This window comes from Cryptomeria japonica, chromosome 7 (genome assembly GCF_030272615.1).
Source record: "Cryptomeria japonica chromosome 7, Sugi_1.0, whole genome shotgun sequence".
Taxonomy (NCBI): domain Eukaryota; kingdom Viridiplantae; phylum Streptophyta; class Pinopsida; order Cupressales; family Cupressaceae; genus Cryptomeria; species Cryptomeria japonica.
This window is the reverse complement of record NC_081411.1, coordinates 317,891,649-317,910,630: the sequence shown is the minus strand read 5'-3', so window position 1 is coordinate 317,910,630 and position 18,982 is coordinate 317,891,649. Positions and strand designations below refer to the sequence as shown.

General features: G+C 39.8%; 2 protein-coding genes across 2 annotated transcripts in view; one reads left to right on the top strand and one right to left on the bottom strand.

Annotated features, from left to right (window-relative positions):
* LOC131856720 (uncharacterized) overlaps nt 1–1,108 on the top strand; it is a 12,627-nt gene extending 11,519 nt beyond the window's left edge. The window contains exon 2 of the mRNA XM_059208618.1: nt 1,037–1,108. Within this exon, the coding sequence (XP_059064601.1) occupies nt 1,037–1,108 (72 nt within the window). The remainder of the gene's footprint in view (nt 1–1,036) is intronic.
* On the bottom strand, nt 586–18,982 carry LOC131856719 (uncharacterized). Its single transcript, XM_059208617.1, has one exon. The coding sequence runs from the start codon at nt 18,856–18,858 to the stop codon at nt 1,216–1,218; it is 17,643 nt and encodes a 5,880-aa protein (XP_059064600.1). The 5' UTR covers nt 18,859–18,982; the 3' UTR covers nt 586–1,215.

Sequence of the window (18,982 nt, the reverse complement as noted above, 5' to 3'; positions counted from 1 at the left end):
AGAATTTCTCCATCTGGGGGCAAACGCAGATCCCAAAAGAGAAGGAAGTCCATGCGAGATGGAATTTATGTAAAAAAATAAAAATAAAATGCAAATGTAACTACCTAAGACTTTTGAACAGTAAAATCTCAATAACCTCACCTTTAGGTACTCAGTAAGGGGATTTTGCTCCACTCTGTTAGGTGCATGCTCAAGCTTCAAGGATATGGGACTTAAAGATGTGCTTCAGGGGTTTGGAGTATAGTAGTGCTTCTGTGATTCTTTTGAGTACAGAAGTTCCTTACAGGTTCTTGAATTCTAGATCCATCAGTTATAATTAGCAATCCTAGATGCCTCTATTGATATTCTTTCTGCCTGATCCTGTCTGTAAGATAGTGTTATAGAAGTATTCAATTGTGCCATCATCGTATTTTATCCAGATATGCATACTATGATTGATTTGAAATGCTAAATTCATTTAGATAGACAATAGATAGACATCAAACCAATTGTCTGCTAGTAGATTTATGTGTGGACTAGCTACTACTGGATTAAATATGTTCATGCTAATTAATATCTATAAAACACTCAGATAAGTAGACTTCGTTGCATTAAACTGGAACCATATACAGTTTTCTTATTTATTTACTACCAAGATAATAGGACATACACACCAGTAGAGTAGCTATAAGCAGCTTCTCGTTCCTGTCATTCTAAAGGACTTAAGTTTAGAGAAGCAGACTGATAGAGCAGCATTGCAGGACACAAACTTAGTATGCTTTCACGAAATCCCATGAACTGATACACTGATTTCTCTTTCAGGAGTGCTTCACTGGGTTTCTCAAATTGAAACTGGTTTATATCTCTGGTATTATAGCTTATAGTCTTCAAACCATTATCCCTTTGGGTTGGATGACTTGCATTCTATCTTTGAAGATATTTCTATGCAATCAGAAGAATCTGCACTATATACAGATACCTGTTGCAGACACTAATTATCAAGCTTATCTTTATGGACTTTTACTTTATCCTATTTTATCATGGTTGGTAATGGAAGAACTTAGAAAAATCATCTGCTTCAACTTTATGTGAGCTTGAGGCATCTTTCTCTTCAACTTCTGGAATTTGAACCACTAGATTGGATCTGTCAGATTCATGCAAGCCTGGGACTTCTTTCTCTTTGAATGAAGGCTGTAAATCTTGTGCAGATTCAAGAGTCTCAATTGAAGTTTCTTTTCAAATCCCTGCAGAAACATGGGTTACAACCATTGGGTCTTCGGTATGCAACATTTGCTCAAGTAGAGAAGCTCCATCCAGCTGAATTGGGGCAGTTTCAGTGTTGGTCATTCTCAGTATATCATTATTCTCCAATTTTGTAACAGGAACAACATTTATCTCTGGGACTGCAAGCACATTAGATTCTGGGGCAGCTTCTGTTGCTTCAACTTCTGGTACTACAACTGTAACATTGGATTTATCAATTTCACACAATCCATCTTTCTCCAAAAGTTGCAAATCTTCTGCTGATTCAGGAGTCTCATTCTCAATTTCCTTCTCAGTGGCTGCAGCAGTATGTTTGTCAACTACCGAGTCTTCTATCAACAACATTTGTTCATGAATAGTAGCTTCAGCTTTCTGAACTGGGGCATCCTTGGTGTTGATCAGAACCAGTAAATCATCGGGCAATCCCACTGAATCATCATTTCTGGGTTCTATAACTGGAGAACTTTTCTCATTGGATTTATCAATTTCACCCAATCTTTCCTCATTTTCGAGTGAAAGTTGTAAATCTCCTGTTGAATCAGGATTCTCAGTCACAGTTTCCTCCTCAGTTGTTGCAGCAATATGTGTCTCAACTACTGGCTCTTCTACAGATGATGTTTGCTCATGTAGAGTAGCTTCAGCCTTCTGAGATAGCGCAGGCTTGGAGTTTGTCAGAACCAGTGAATCATCAGTGAATTTCAGTGGATCATCATTCCTGGTTTTTATATCTGGAGAACTTTTCTCAGGACTCATGGCTCCTTTGCCAAGGGCAGAAAATGCTTCTGTTGCTCCTATTTCTGGAATGGAAACTGCAAGATTGGATTTATCGATATCAGATGAGGTTGAGGCTTCTTTCTCTTCAAATAAAAGCCTCAAATCTCCCATTGATTGAGGAGTCTCACTTGCAATTTCCTTTTCAATTGCTGTAGCAATATGGGCCGCAACTGTTGAGTCATCCATGGATGAGGGTTGCTCATTTAGAGTAATTTCTGCCTGTGCAACCAGAGCAGGCAAAGTGCTGGTTATTCCCCCTAATTTGTTATTCTCAGTTTCCATAGCTGGAGAACTGCCCTGATTGGCCCCTGCACCTATGTCGAAGGTTGAGACCGCTTCTGATGTTGTATCTTTTGGAATTTCAACCATAAGTTCAGATTTATTTATATCATGTGAGCTCAAGGTATCTTCCTCTTCAACATCTGGAATTTGAGTTTGTAGACTTGATTTGACAGATTCATGCCAGCTTGAGGCCTCTATATCTTTAATTGCTATCTGTAAATCTCTTGTTGATTCAGGAATCTCACTTGATGTTTCCTTCCCAATCTCTGCAGAAATATGGGTTACAACCATTGAATCTTCTACACAAGACATTTGCTCAGACAGAGTAGCTCCATCCTTCTGAATTAAGCCAGTCTCTGTGTTGGTCATTTCTGGCAAATCATTATTCTTTGATTCTATAACAGGAATAATGATTTTTTCTGTCACTGCAACCATTTCAAATGGGGCTGCCTTGGATGGTGCAACTTCTGGAACAGAAACTACAATATTGGATATATTGATTTCACACATGCCTTCTTCCTCTCTGAGTGAAGGCTGTAAACTTCCTGTTGATTCCCAATTCTCAGTCATAGTTTCCTTTTCGGTTGCTGCAGCAATATGTGTCTCAACTACTGGCTCTTCTATATATGACATTTGCTCTTGCAGAGTAGCTTCAGCCTGCTGAACCAGGGCAGGCTCAGTTTTGTTCAGAACCAGGTAATCATCAATCAATTGTAGTGGATCATCATTCCTGATTTCTATAACTGGAGAACTTTCCTTGCAAGTCGTGGCATCTGTGTCAAAGGTCGACAGACCTTCTGTTGCTTCTGCTTCTGAAATCAGAACCAGAAGATTGGATTTATCAGTATTAAATGAGTTCGAGGCTTCTTTCTCTTCAAATAGAAGATGCGAATCTCCCATCGATTGAGGAGTCTCTCTTGCAGTTTCTTCTTCAATCCCTGAAGCAAATTTGGTCACAACTATTGAGTCATCTACATCTGAAGTTTGCTCATTTAGAGTAATTTTTGCCTGTGCAACTAGGGCAGGTACAGTGTTTGTCACTCCCACTAATTTGTTATTCTGAGTTTCCATAGCTGGAGAACTGTCCTCATCTGCCTCTGCACCTGTTTCAGAGGTTGACACTGCTCCAAATTTTGTATTTTCTGGAATCGGAACTATAAGTTTTGATGAGCTTGAGGCATCTTTCTCTTCATCTTCTTTAATTTGAACCATTTGACTTGATTTGTCAGATTCATGCAAGCTTGACTTTTCTTCCTCATCCACTGGAAGCTGTAAATCTCTTGTTGATTCAGGAATCTCATTTGAACTGTCTTTTCCAATCTCTGCAGAAATATAGGTTACAACCATTGAGTCTTCTACACACAATGTTTGCTTGAATAGAGTAGCGCCATCCTGCTGAGCCAGGGCAGTCTCCATGTTGGTCATTTCGAGTAAATCATTATTCTTTGATTCTATAGTAGGAATATTGATTTTATCTGATACTGCAACAATTTCAAATGGGTCTGCCTCTGATGGTTCAATTTCTGCTATTGGAACTGCAATGTTGGATTTATCAATTTCACACATGCCTTTTTCTTGTTCAAATGAAAGTTGTAAGTCTCCTGTTGAGTCAGGATTCACAGTCACAGTTTCCTTCTCAGTCTCTGCAGCTTCATGTGTCTCAAAAACTGATTCTTCTACAGGTGACATCTGTTTATGTAAAGTAGGTTCAGCCTGCTGAACAAGGGTAGGCTTGATGTTGGTCATAGCCAAGTAATCATCAATCAAATCCAGTGGATCATCATTCATGGTTTCTTTAACTGAAGACCTTTCCTTTTGAGCCTTGGTGTCCATTTCAAAGGCTGAAACTGCTTCTGGAATTAGAACTGCAAGATTGGATTTATCAATCTCATATGAGCTTGAAGCTTCTTTCTTTTCAAACAAAAGCTGTAAATCTTCCTTTGAATGAAGAGTCTCACTTGCAGTTTCTTCTTCAACCTGTGAAGCAACTTTGGTCACAACTATTGAATCATCTATAGATGAGATTTGTTCATTCAGATTAGCATCTGCCTGTGCAACCAGGGCAGGCACAGTTTTGGTCACTTCCACTGCTTTGTTATTTTCAGTTCTCATATCTGGAGAACTGTTCTGATCTACCTCAGCAGACATGGCAAAGGTTGTCTCTGCTTCTATTGTCGTGTCTTCTGGAATTTGAACTGTTTGACTTGATTTGTCAGATTCATGCAAGCTTGAAATTTCTTTCTCTTTAACTGAAAGCTCTAAATCTCTTGTTGAGTAAGGACTCTCACTTGAAATGTCCTTCTCAATCCCTGCAGAAACATGGGTCATAACCATTGAGTCTTCTACACAGGAAATTTTCTCTAATAGAGCAGTCTCGGTGTTGCTCATTTCTAGTAAATCATTGTTCTCTGATTCTCCAACATGAATAATGGTTTTATCTGTCACTGAAATCATTTCAAAGGTTGAGGCAGGCTCTAATGCTTCAACTTCTGGGATTGGAACTGTAATATTGGATTCATCAATTTCACACAACCTTTCTTCTTGTTTGAATGGAGGTTGTAAATCTCTAGTTGATCCAGGAGTCTCACTCACAGTTTCCTTCTCAGTCCCTGTAGCATCATGTGTCGCAACCAACGACTCTTCTTTAGGTGGCATTTGCTCATGTGGGGTAGCTTCAGTATGCTGAATCAGGGCCAGCTCAGTGAGAACCAGTAAATCATCAGTCAGTTCCAGTGTATTATCATTCCTGATTTTTATAACAGGAGAACATTCCTCATGAGTCATGGCAATCGTGTCAAAGGCCGAAACTGCTTCTGTTGCTTCTACTTCTGGAATTGGAACCTCAAGATTGGATTTACCAATATCATATGAGTGTGAGATTTTTTCCTCTTCAAGCAAAAGCTGTAAATTTCCCATTGATTGAGTCTCCCTTGCAGTTTCCTCTTCAATCTCTGCAGCAACTTGTGTCTTAGTTACCGAGTCATCTATAGATGAGGTTTGCTCATTTAGAGTAGTTTCTGTCTGTGTAATGAAGGCAGGCACAGTGTTGGTCACTCCCACCAATACATCATTGTCATTTTCCATAACTGGAGAATCATTCTGATCTGACCCTGCAGCCATGTCAATGGTTGACACTACTCTTAACGTTGTATCTTCTGAAATCTGATCAATAAGTTCGGATTTATCAGCTTCTGGATTTTGAACCATTTGACCTGATTTGTCAGATTCATTCAAGCTTGAGGCCTCTTCTTTTTCTTCAACTGAAAGCTGTAAATCTCTTGTTGAGTCAGGAGGCTTGCTTGAAGTGTCCTTCCCAGTCCCGTCAGAAACATTAGTCATAACAATTGAGTCTTCTACACATGATATTTCGTCTAAGACAGTAGCTTTATCTTGCTGAACCAGGGCAGTCTCAGGGTTGCTAATTTTCAAGGCTGGGGATGCCTCTGATGCTTCAACTTCTGGAAGAGGAACTGTAATATTAGATCTATCAATTTCATACAAGCTTTCTTCCTGTTTGAATGAAAGTTGTAAATCTCTAGTTGATCCAGGAATCTCGCTCACAGTTTCTTTCGCAGTTCCTGTAGTATCATGTGTTTCAACCAATGCCTCCTCTATAGATGGTATTTGCTCATCTGGAGTAGATTCAGCCTGCTGAATCAGGCCAATCTCAGTGTTGGTCAGAACAAGCAAATTATCAGTCAATTCTAGTGCATCATCATTCTTGATTTCTATAACAGGAAAACCTTCCTCATGAGTTATGGCATCTGTGTCAAAGGCTGAAACTGCTTCTGTTGCTTCTACTTCTGGAATTGGCACCTCAAGATTGGATTTACCAATATCATGTGAGTGTGAGGTTTCTTCCTCTTCAAATGAAAGCTGTAAATTTCCCATTGACTGAAGAGTTTCATGTACAATTTCCTCCTCAATCCCTGAAGCAACTTGTGTCTCAACCACTGAGTCCTCTATAGATGGGGTTTCATCATCTAGGGCAGCCTGTGTCTGTGTAACAAGGATAGGCACGATGTTGATCACCCCCACTAACTTGTTATTCTCATTTTCTGTAGCCGGAGAATCATCCCGATCTGTCTCTGCAGCTATATTTTCTGTAGCTGGAGAATCATCCCGATCTGTCTCTGCAGCTATGTCAATGGTTGAAACTGCTCCCAATGTTGTATCATTCTCTTCAACTTCTGGAATTTGAACTATTTGACTTGATTTGTCAGATTCATACAAGCTTGAGGCTTCTTTTTTTTCAACCGAAAGCTGTAAATCTTTTGTTGAGTTAGGAATCTTACTTGAATTGTCCTTCTCAATGCCTGCAGAAACGCCGGTCACAACCATTGAGCCTTCTGCACATGATATTTGGTCTAAAAAAGTAGCTTTATCTTGGTGAACTGGGGCAATCTTAGTGTTGCTTATTTCGAGTAAATCATTGTTCTCCAATTCTTCAACAGGAATAATGTATTTTTCTGTCACTGAAATCATTTCAAAGGCTGAGGTTGCCTCTAGTGCTTCAACTTCTGTGATTGGAACTGTAATATTGGATTTATCAATTTCACACCATCTTTCTTCCTGTTTGAATGGAAGTTGTAAATCTCTAGTTGATCCAGGAGTCTCCCTCATAGTTTCCTTCTCAGTCCCTGTAGCATCATGTGTCTGAACCACTGACTCTTCTACCGATTGTATATGCTCATGTGGAGTAGCTTCAGCCTGCTGAATCAGGGCAGGCTGAGTGTTGGTCAGAACCAGTAAATCATCGGTCAATTCCAGTGTGTCATCTTTCTTTATTTCTATATCAGGAGAACTTTTCTCATGAGTCATGGCACACGTGTCAATGGCTGAAACTGCTTCTGCTGCTTCTACTTCCAGAACTGGAACTGCAGCATTGAATTTACCATTGTCATATGATTGTGAGGGTTCTTCCTCTGCAAACAAAAGTGGTATATTTCCCATCGATTGAGGAGTCTCAGTCACAGTTTCCTTTTCATGTCCTGCAGCAACTTGTGTTGCAAGTACTGAGTCATCTATAGATGAGGTTTGCTCATTTAGAGTAGTAGTTTCTGTCTGTGCAACAAGGGCAGGCTCAGTGTTGATCACCCCCTCTAAATTGTTATTCTCAGTTTCTATAGATGGAGACTCATCCTGATCTGCCTCTGCAGCAATGTCAATGGTTTGCACTGATCCTAATGTTGTATCTTCTGGAATCCGAGCTACAAGTTCAGATTTATCACTTTCATGTGAGTTCAAGGTATCTTCCTCTTCAACTTCTGGAACTTGAACCATTTGACTTGATTTGTCAGATTCACTTGAGGTTTCTTTCTCTTCAATTGAAAGCTGCAAATCTCTTGTTGAGTCTGCAGTCTTGCTCAAAGTGTCCTTCCCAATCCCTGCAGAAACATTGGTCAGAACCATTGAGTCTTCTACACATGATGTTTGGTCTGAAAGAGTAGCTCGATCCTGGGGAACTAGGGCAGTTTTTGGAACAGGCATTTCTAGTAAATTGTTATTGTCTGATTCTCCAACAGGAAGAATGGTATTATCTGTCACTGCAATCACTGCAAAGGCTGGGTTTGCATCTGATGCTTCAAGTTCTGGAATTGGAACTGTAATATTGGATTTAACAATTTCACACAACCTTACTTCCTGTTCAAATGGAAGCTGTAAATCTCTAGTTGATCCAGGAGTCTCCCTCTCAGTTTCCTTCTCGGTCCCTGTAGCATCATGTGTCTCAACCACCAATTCTTCTATCAATGGTATTTGCTCATGTGGAGTAGCTTCAGCCTGCCGAATCGGGGCAGGCTTAGTGTTGATTGGAACCAGTAAATCATCAGCCGATTCCAGTGTACCATCATTCTTGATTTCCATAACAGGAGAAATTTTCTCATGAGTCATGGCACATGTGTCAATGGCTGAAACTGCTTTGGCTGCTTCTACTTCCAGAATTGGAACCACAGCATTGGATTTGCCATTGTCATATGAGTGTGAAGATTCTTCCTCTGCAAATGAAAGCTGTGTATTTCCAGTCGATTGAAGAGTCTCAGTTGCAGTTTCCTCTTCAATTCCTGCAGCAACATTTGTCACAGCTACTGAGTCATCTGTATATGAGGTTTGCTCATTTAGAGAAGTAGTTTGTGTCTGTGCAACAAGGGCAGGGACAGTGCTGATCACTCCCACTAATTTGTTATTCTCAGTTTCCATACATGGAGACTCGTCCTGATGTACTCCTGCATCTATGTCAATGGTTGACAGTGCTCCTGGTGTTGTATCTTCTGGAATCTGAACTAGAAGTTCAGATTTATCAGTTTCATGTGAGCTCAAGGTATCTTCCTCTTCAACTTCTAGAATTTGAACCATTTGACTTGATTTGTTAGATTCATAAAAGATTGAGGCTTCTTTCTCTTCAAATGAAAGCTGTAAATCTCTTGTTGAGTCTGGTGTCTCGCTTGAAGTGTCCTTCCCAATCCCTGCAGAAACATTGGTCACAACCATTGAGTCTTCTACACATGATATTTGGTCCAAAAGGGTAGCCGGATCCTGGTGAACCAGGGCAGTCTCGGGGTTGCTCACTTCTAGTAAATCATCATTCTCTGATTCTCCAACAGGAATAATGATATCGTCTGTCATTGCAGTCATTTCAAAGGCTGGGGCTGCCTCTAATGCTTCAACTTTTGGAATTGGAGCTGTAATATAGGATTTATCAATTTCACACAAGCTTTCTTCCTGTTCGGAAGAAAGTTTTAAGTCTCCAGTTGATTCAGAAATCTCACTCATAGTTTCCTTATTATTCTCTGTAGCATCATGTGTCTCAACCACTAACTCTTCTATAGACGACATTTGCTCATGTTGAGCAGACTCAGACTGCTGAACCAAGGCAGGCCCAGGGCTGGTTAGAACCGGTAAATCGTCAGTAAATCTCAGTGAATCATCATTCCTTGTTTCTGTAACTGGAGAACTATCCTCATGAGTCATGGCAACTATATCAAAGGCTGAAACTATTTTTGTTTCTTCAACTTCCGTGATTGGTACCACAAGATTGAATTTATTGATATCAAATGATTTTGGGTCTGCTTCCTCACCAAATGAAAGCTCCAAATCTTGCAGTGTTTGAGGAGTCCCACATGCAGTTTCCTCATCAATCCCTGAAGCTTGTGCCGCAACAATTGAGTCATCTTTAGATGAGGTTTGCTCATTTAGAGTATTTTCTGCCTGTGCAACCTGGAGAGGAACAGTGTTAATCACTCCCATTAATTTGTTATTTCCAGTTTCCACAGCTGGAGAACTGTCCTGATATGCCTCTACACCTATGTCATCGGCTGAGACTGTTTCTGATGTTGTATCTTTTGGAATAGAAACCAGAAGTTTGGATTTCTCAGTTTCTTGTGAGCTCAAGGAATCATCCTCTTCAACCTCTGGAGTTCCAAACGTTTGACTTGATTTGTCAGATTCATGAAAGCTTGAGGCTTCTTTTTCTTCAACTGAAAGCTGTAAATCTTTTTTTGATTCAAGAGTTTCAGTTGAGGCTTCCTTCCCAATCCTTGCAGGAACTTGGGTCACAACCATTGAATCTTCTAGACATGACATTTCCTCTAATATAGTAGCTTGATCCTGGTGAACTAGGGCAGTCTCGGTGTTGCTCATTTCTAGTAGATTGTTATTCTCTGATTCTCTAACAGGAATGATGATATTATCTGTCACTGCAATCATTTCAAAGGCTGGGGCTGCTTCCAATTCTTCAAATTTAGAAATGGGAACTGAAATATTAGATTTATCAATTTCACGCAAGCTTTCTTCCTGTTCAACCGAAAGATTTAAATCTCTAGTTAATTCAGGAGTCTCACTCACAGTTTCCTTCTTAGTTCCTGTGGCTTCATGTGTCTCAGCCACCGATTCATCTATAGTTGACATTTGCTCATTCTGAGTAGGTTCAGCCTGCTGAGCCAGTAAATCATCATTCAGTCCTAGTGAATCGTCATTTCTAGTTTCTATAACTGGAGAGCTTACCTCATGAGTCATGGCATCTGTATCAAAGGCGGAAACTGCTTCTGTTTCTTCCACTTCAGTAATTGAAACTTTGAGATTGGATTTATCATCATATGGGTTTGAGGCTTCTTTATCTTCAAATGAAAGCTGTAAATCTTCCATTGATTGACGATTCTCACTTGGATTTTCCTCTTCATTTCCTGCAGCAACTTGGGTCACAACTATTGAGTCATCTGCAGCTGATGCTTGATCATTTAGAGTAACTTCTGCCTGTGCAACCAGGGCAGGCACAGTGTTGGTCACTCCCACTAATTTGTTATTCCCAGTTTCCATAGCTGGAGAATCTTCCCGATTTGCCTCAGCTCTTATGTCAAAGGTTGAGACTGCTTCTGATGTTGTATCTTCTGGAATCGGAGAAATAAGTTCGAATTTCTCAATTTCTTGTGAGCTTGAGGAAACTTCCTCTTCAGCATTTGGATTGTGAAACATTTGACTTGATTTATTAGAATCATGCAAATTTGAGGTTTCTTTGTTGTCAACTGAAAGCTGTGAATCTTTTGTCGACTCAAGAGTGCCACTTGAAGTTTCCTTCTCAATCTCTTCAGAGACTTGGGGCAGAACTATTGAGTCTTCTACACATGACATTTGCTCGAGTAGAGTAGCTCCATCCTTCTGAACCTGGGCAGTCTTGGTATTGGTCATTCCCAGTAAATTATCATTCTCTGATTGAATGACAGTAGTAATGAATTTGTCTGTCACTGCATCAATTTCCGAGGCTTGGTCTGCCTCTGACTCTTCAACTTCTGAAAATGGAACTGTAACATTGGATTTATCAGTTTGACTCAAGCTTTCTTTCTCTTTGGCTGAAAGCTGTAAATCTTTTGTTGATTCAATATTTTTACTTGAAGTTTCCTTCCCAATCCCTGCAGAGACTTGGGTCATGACCGTTGGGTCTTCTACACATGACATTTGCTCTATAAGAGTTGCTCCATTCTGTTGAACCAAGGCAGTTTCAGTGTTGGTCATTCTCACTAAATCATTATTCTCTGATTGTATAACAGGAATAATGGTTTTGTCTGTCACTGCATCAGTTTCAATGGCTGTGGCTGCCACTGATTCTTCAACTTCTGAAAGTAGAACTGTAATATTGGATTTATCAATTCCACATACACTTTCTTTCTCTCCAAGTGAAGGCTGTAAATCTCCTGTTGATTCAGGAATCTCACCCACAGTTTCCTTCTCATTTGCTGCAGCATCTTGCATCTCAACTACTGGTACTTTTATAGTAGACATTTGCTCATGTAGAGTAGCTTTAGTCTGCTGAACCAGGTCAGGTTCAATATTGGTCAGAACCAGTAAATCGTTAGTCAATTCCGGTGAATCATGACTGCTGGTTTCTGTAGCTGGCGAACTTTCTTCACGAGTCATGTCACCAGTGTCGAAGGCTGAAACAGCTTCTGTTGCTTCTAATTCTGGGATCAGAACTGCAAGATTGGATTTATCAATTTCATACAAGTTTGAGGTTTCTTCCTCTTTAAATGGAAGCTGTAAATCTCCCCCTGATTGGTGAGTCTCATTTGCAGTAACCTCATCAATCCCTGTAGTAACTTGGGTCACAACTATTAAGTTATCTATGGCTGAGGTATCTTCATTGAGAGTAACTTCTGCCTGTGCGACCAGGGCAGGCACAGTGTTGGTCACCCTCTTTAATTTGTCACTCCCAATTTCCATAGTTGGAGATCTGTCCTTATCTGCCTCTGAACCCATGTCAAACGTTGAGATTGCTTCTGGAATTGGAGTCATAAGTTCAGATTTATATGAACTTGAGGCATCTTCCTCTTCAGCTTGTTGAATTTGAAACATTTGACTTGATTTGTCAGATTCTTGCAAGCTTGAGGCTTCTTTCTCCTCAGCTGAAAGTCGTAAATCTCTTGTTGATTCAAGAGTCTCACTTGAAGTTTCCTTCACAATCCCTGCAGAAACTTGGGTCACAACCATTGATTCTTCTACATATGTCATTTGCTCGAGGAGACTACCTCCAATTTGCTGAACCAGGGCAGTCTTGGTGTTGGTCATTCCCAGTAAATCATTATTTTCTGATTGTATGGCAGGAATAATGATTTTGTCTGTCACTGCAACAATTTCAAAGGCTGGGGCTGGCTCTGATTCTTTGACTTCTGGAATTGGAATTGTAATATTGGATTTATCAATTTCATGCAAGCTTTCTTTCTTTTCAAATGAAAATTTTAAATCTCCTGTTGATTCAATAGTCTCACTCATGGTTTCCTTCTCAGTCCTTGCAGCATTATTTTCCTCTACTGCTGAGTCTTTTATAGACAATATTTGCTCATTTATAATGTCGTCAGTCTGCTGAACCAGGACAGGCTTGATATTGGTCAAAACCTGTAAATTATCAGTAAGTCCTAGTGAATCATCATTCCTGGTTTGTTTATCTGGAGAATTTTCATTATCAGTTATGGCATCTGTGACAATGGCGGAAGCTGATTCTGTTGCTTCTACTTCCAGAATTGAAACTGCAAGATTGAATTTATCAATATCATATGAGTTTGAGTCTTCTTCCTCTTCAAACGGATGATGTAAATCTCCAATTGATTCAGGAGTCTCATTTGCAGTTTCCTTTTGAACCCCTGTAGCAACTTGGGTTACAACTACTGAGTTATCTGTTGATGACATCTGCCCAGTTAGAGTAGCTTCTGTCTGTGGAACCAGGGCAGGCACAGTGTTGGTGTCTCCCCCTAATTTGCTATTCTCTGTTTTCCTAACTAGAGAACCATCCTCAGTGGCGTCTGCACCCATGTGTAAAATTGAGACATCTTCTGGAATTGGAATTGTAAGATTGGATATATTAGTTTCACTTGAGCTTGAGGCATCTTCCTCTTCAACTTCTAGAATTGGAACTGTAAGATTGGATTTATCATTTTCATGTGATCTGGAGGCTTCTTCCTCTTCAACTTCTGGAATTTGAGCCATTAGACTGGATTTTTCATTTCCCTGCAAACTTGAGGTTTCTTTGTCTTCAATTAGGAGTTGTAAGTCTCTTGTTGATTGGAGAATCTCACTTGAAGTTTCCTTAGCAATCTCTGCAGAAACCTGGGTCACAACCTTTGAGTCTTCTACATGTGACATTTGCCCAAGTAGAGCATCTCCATCCTGCTGTACCAGACCAGTCTTGGTGTGAGTCATTCCTAGTGAATCATTATTTTCTGATTCTGTAACAGGAAAAATGTTTTTGTCTGTCATTGCAACTGTGTCAAAGTCTGAGGTTTCTTCTGATGCTTCAGCTTCTGTAATTGTGATCCCAGGATTGGATTTGTCTATTTCACACAAGCTGTCTTTCCCGTTAAATGGAAGTTGTAAATCTCTTGTTGATTCAGTAGTCTCAGTTATAGTTTCCTTCAACATCTGGGCAGAAACATTTGTCTCATCTACTGGGACTTCTACTATAGATGACATTTTCTGATGTAGAGTAGCTTCAACCTGGTGATCTAGGCAAGGTGTGTTGTTGGTAGGAACCAGTAAATCAGCAGTCAATCTTTGTGAATCATCATTCCTGGTTTCTATAATTGGAGAAATTCTTTCATCAGCCATGGCATCTGCATCAAAGACTGGAACTTTCAATTCTGCTAATTGTGGAATTGGAACAGGAAGATGGGATGTATCAATGTCATATGAATTTGAAGTTTCTTTCTCTTCAAATGAAATGTGTGAATCTCCCATTGATTCAAGAGTCTTGCATGCAGTTTCCTTTTCAATCCCTGAAGCAAACTGGGTCACAACTACTGTGTTATCTATAGAGGATGTTTGTCCACTGTGAACTGCTTCTGTCTGTACGACTAGGTCATCTACAGTGTTGGTCATTACGAGTAATTTGTTATTACCTGTTTCCATAACTGGAGAACTGTCCTTATCTGCCCCTTCACCTGTGTCAAAGGTTGGGTCTGCTCCTGGTGTTGTGTCATCTGGAAGTGACACAAGTTCAAATTCATCAGTTTCATGTGAGCTTGAGGTATCTTCCTCTTCAAATGGTAGCTGTAAACATCTTGTTGATTCTGGAGTGTCACTTGAAGTTTTTTTCTCAATCCTTGCAGAAACATGGGTCACAACTATTGCCTCTTCTTCAAATGACATTTTCTGTAGTGAAGCGAGTTCAGCTTGCTGAACCAGGATAGTTGTAGTGTTGGTCATTCCTTGTAAGTCATAATTCCCCGATTCTATTACAGGAGAATTATTCTTGTCAGTGATTGCACTGGCATAAAAAACTGAGATTGCTCCTGTTGCTTGAGTGTCTTGAATTTGAACCATAAGGTTGGACTTGTCAGTTTCATGTGAGCTTGCAACTTCTTCCTCATTAATTGAAAGCTGTAAATCTTTCACTTTTTCCAGTGTGTCACTTTCAGTTGCTTCCCCTTTTCCTGCAGCAAAATGGTTCATGATCACTGCATCTTCTATTGATAACGTTTTCTCATGTAGAGTAGCTTCAACTTGCTGAACCAGGATGGGCAGAGTCTCATCTGCTTCCAGTAAATCATTATAGCCTCTTTCTATAACTAGAGAACTCTCCTTGTCTGTCATTTTACCTGTGTCAAAAGCCGAGATGGATTCTGATGCTTCAACTTTAGGAATTGGCATGGTAATATTGTATTCATCAGTTTCAAGTGAACGTGAGGTTTTCTCCTCATCAAACGAAAGCTTTAAATCTCTGGATGATTCAGTAGTAATATTTGCAACTTCCTTCACAATGCCTGTAACTTCACGGGTCACAAAAAGTGAATCTTTTGTAGATGACATTTGCTCATGTTGTGAAGCTTCAGTTTGCTTAATGAGGACTGGAACAGTGATTGGAATTTCCATTGAATCATTATTCCCTGTATCTATAGCTGGATAAATATCCCTTGTCGTTGCACCTTGGCTGAAGGTTGAGACTGCTTCTGACTCTTCAACTTTAGGAACTGGAACCGCAGCAACATGGCTCACAGCTACTGAATTTTCCCCAGATGACTTTTGCTCATGTAGAATAGTTTCAGCTTGCTGAGACAGTGCAGTTCCAGCATTGTTCATCCTCGCTATATCATCGTTCCCTGATTCTATAACTGGAGGATTATTATTTTTTGTCATTGCACCCATGTCAAAGGCCAAGGCATCTTCTGATGATTCAACTTCCAAAACTTGAACCATAAGATGAGATCCATCTGTTGTATATGAGCTTGAAGCTTCTTCCATTTCAAATGAACTATTTAAACCTCTTGTTGACTCAGGGATTTTGCTTACAGTTTCCTCCTCAAACCCTGTAACAACATTGGTCACAATTACAGAGTCTTCTGTTGATGACATTTGCTTATTTAGAGTACTTTCACCCTGCCGGACTAGGGCAGGTGCATTATCAGTCATACCCTGCAAATTATTATTCTCCATTTTTGTAACTGAAAGGCAGATACTCTCCTCATTTGTCACTGCACCTGTGTCAAAGGCTGAAACTGCTTCCAATTCTTGTCCTTGAGGAATTGGAGTTACAAGATTGGATTTATCATCTTCATGTGAGCTTGAGGATACTTCCTTTTCAAGTGAAGGCAATAAATCTTTTGTTGGTTCAGGAGTCTCACTTACAGTTTTCTTCTCAATCCCTGCAGCAACATAGGTCATGGCCGTGGGATCTTCCAAAGATGACATTTGCTCATGTAGAGTAGCTTCAGTGTCCTGAACTAAGGCAAGTGAATTGTCGAATATTTTCAGTAAGTCATTGCTCCCTGCGTCTATAGGTGGAGAACTGTCCTTATCTGTAATTGCACCCGTGTCAAATGCTGAGACAGCATGTGATACTTCAACTTCACTAATCGGAAATAGTAGATTGGATTTAGTAGTTTCATGCATGCTGGAGTCATCTTCCTTGTCAAATGAAAACTTCAAATCTTTTTGTGATTCAGGAGTCTTTGCAGTTTCCTTCTCACTTCCTGTAGCAACATTGTCTACAACCACTGATTCTTTTATATATGACATTTGCACATTTAAAGTAGCTTCTTCCTGCTGAACCGGTGAATGTGCAGTGTTGGTTCCTAGTAAATCATCACTCCTTGTTTCTAAAACCAGAGAGTTGTGTTCATCTGCCATTGCACCTGTATCAAAAGTTGAAACTGCTTTTGATACTTCAACTTCTGTAATTGGAACTAGTAGACTGAATTTGTTGGTTTCATGCAAGCTTGAGGTTTCTTCCTTGTCAAATGAAAGGCTTAAATCTCTCGGTGATTCAGGAGTCTTTGCAGTTTCCTTCTCACTCACTGCAGCAACATTGACCACAATTGTTGATTCTTCCTGGTGTTCACTTCCCTCAGATGGCACAATTTCAGAGATCTCTTGAGCCCGTGGAACCTGACCATATGATTCTTCATCCAAGGAAGCTTTATGTACCGTCTCTAAAGGTTGTGCCAGATCAGGAGGAAGATGCTGTGACGTTTGTTCCAGAACTTTCTCATGTGTCATCCATTGCTCCAAGAAAGGAGATCTTTCTGATTCTTCGTGTCCACTTGTACTTTCAGCTGTTTCAGCATTGTGTGTTTTGGCAGTTGCATTTTGATGATTTGCTAAATACTCAGTTCCAATAGGTTCATTATCTTGAACTATATATGTTGCACTTTCAGACCTTCCTTGAGATTCATCACCTGTTGCTGGTGGAAACATTTCTCTTGTAGAATCAGTTTGAATTTTATCTGAAGTTGAATGCTCTGATTGGGCATTGTTCGCTTGTATGTGTGATTTAATATTCTCTTCCTCCTCTGGTTGAGTCTGGACAACTTTAATATTCTCAGAACTAGCTGCAGTTTCCAACTTACTTCCTTCTAGAATGTTATTCTCGTAGAGCTTCATTTCTTGAACTTGGCACTCCTCTGTTTGTCCTATCATTTTTTCTACATAACCATCTTCCTTGTCTGTATGAATTGGAAGCTCAAACCTTGGGGAACTTTTATTTATCTCTTCTCCATCTTTGCATTCAACTGTTGTAGCACCATCAGTAATAGTGTTCGTATCACAAAGAACTGATGAGTTCTCATTGACAGTGGATTCACCATGTTGCATTGGCTGAGTTGTACTCTCATTTATCTCTTGGAGATCAATGTCTGTTGCTACTTTCATGGTCTGAAGCACTTCTTCTACACTGTCAATATCTGTCTCACAATTCAATTTTTTATCTGGAGATTCAAAATTTTCAGTTACAGAAGCATGATCAATATTATCTATCTCATCTGATGTCAAATCATCACTTACTATGACCCGATCCTGTGAGATGGATGTGCTAGCCTCTTCCTGAGTTGGCATAGGTTCATTTACCTCTGGAACATGAAATAACTGCTTCTCATTTGAAGATAATTTATTGGCATTCTCTGATGTGTCCACATTCTGAGATGCAGCAATCTCTAAATTTAATGCTTGTTTAAGGCCTCCATCATCTTTGTTTATGTATTTAATCTGGTTTATCTCTTCATCTTTCCCCTCTTGTGATATCAGCATGTGTTCTGCTATCTGAAATTCTAAACTTGAGATGAGATTTGCTGTTCCCTCTCCCATTTCTGTCTCGTTGATACCTGATGTGGAGTTAACAACTGTTGGTTGGATCACTTGAACCTCCCTCACCTCTTCAGTTAATGAACTTGCTTCTACCATAAACTCTGCCTCTGCATTTGATCTGTCGTACAAAGTTGGTTCTTTTGCCAACTCCTTAGGATGAGCTTCATCTTCTGTTTGAGATTGCAATATATTCACCGAGTCTTCTTTTGAGGGGAGTTCAATTAGAAGTGAGCTTTTAGATGCTTCACAGCTTTCTATGGATGAGAACATTGGTGCTTGTGGAAGGCTGTCCTCAGTGAGCTTCTTTTCTTCACTTTGAAATGTCTCCGCTTCATCCTTTTCTTTTTCCACCCTGCTGTCTTCCTTTACACCTTGAAGTTCTGATTCTTTTTTTACATTGCATGTCTCATTTCCAATGTTCATCTCGACTACTTCAGTAATGGCAGTGTGAGCCTGTTGAAACAATTCAGATGCAGTATTACTCATTCTCTGCAAAACATTGTTGTTCCTAGTTTCAATAGTTTTAGATGTATTTTCATCAGTCATTGCACTCATCTCGAATGCTGAGACTTCTGTAGCATCTTCAGGAATTGGAGCGGTAAGATATGTTTCGTGAGCCTCCTGTGTAAATGAGCCTTCTGGTGCAAGGAGTTCATTATTTGCATCTGACATTGGTTCCTGAATTATCTTTTTTGCCAATTGCTGGTATTGATCATCATCAGCTGGCAAAAGTTTTGAGGTATTATAAACTGCTACAATTGCATTCCCCGAATCTTGATCCAATGAGAGAGTTTGTGCAATTTCTACAGCTTCCATATGATCTGCAGGATGAGGTTGTTGTTGAATTTCCTCTTGGCGCTTCTCTTCCTCAACATCACCAATCAGAATTTCTGTCTGCTTTTGTTCTTGATCTATAATTGCAATAGAATAATCTAATTTTGAGGAAGCTCCTGGTTCCTTTTGCCTGCCATCAGTCTCAATAAGTGTAGCGGCAAGGGCCATGGCAACCTCATTATGAACACTTGATTGTGTTTCATTTAAACCGACTTCATTTTGTTCAACCAGATTAGTTGTATTCTCAGACAGCTTTGGTTCATTATATATTTCTGGTTTGATCTTTGTATCT

Excerpts from the sequence above, each read along its gene's own strand:
- LOC131856719 (XM_059208617.1), bottom strand. The coding sequence starts at position 18,858 with ATGGCCCTTGCCGCTACACTTATTGAGACTGATGGCAGGCAAAAGGAA.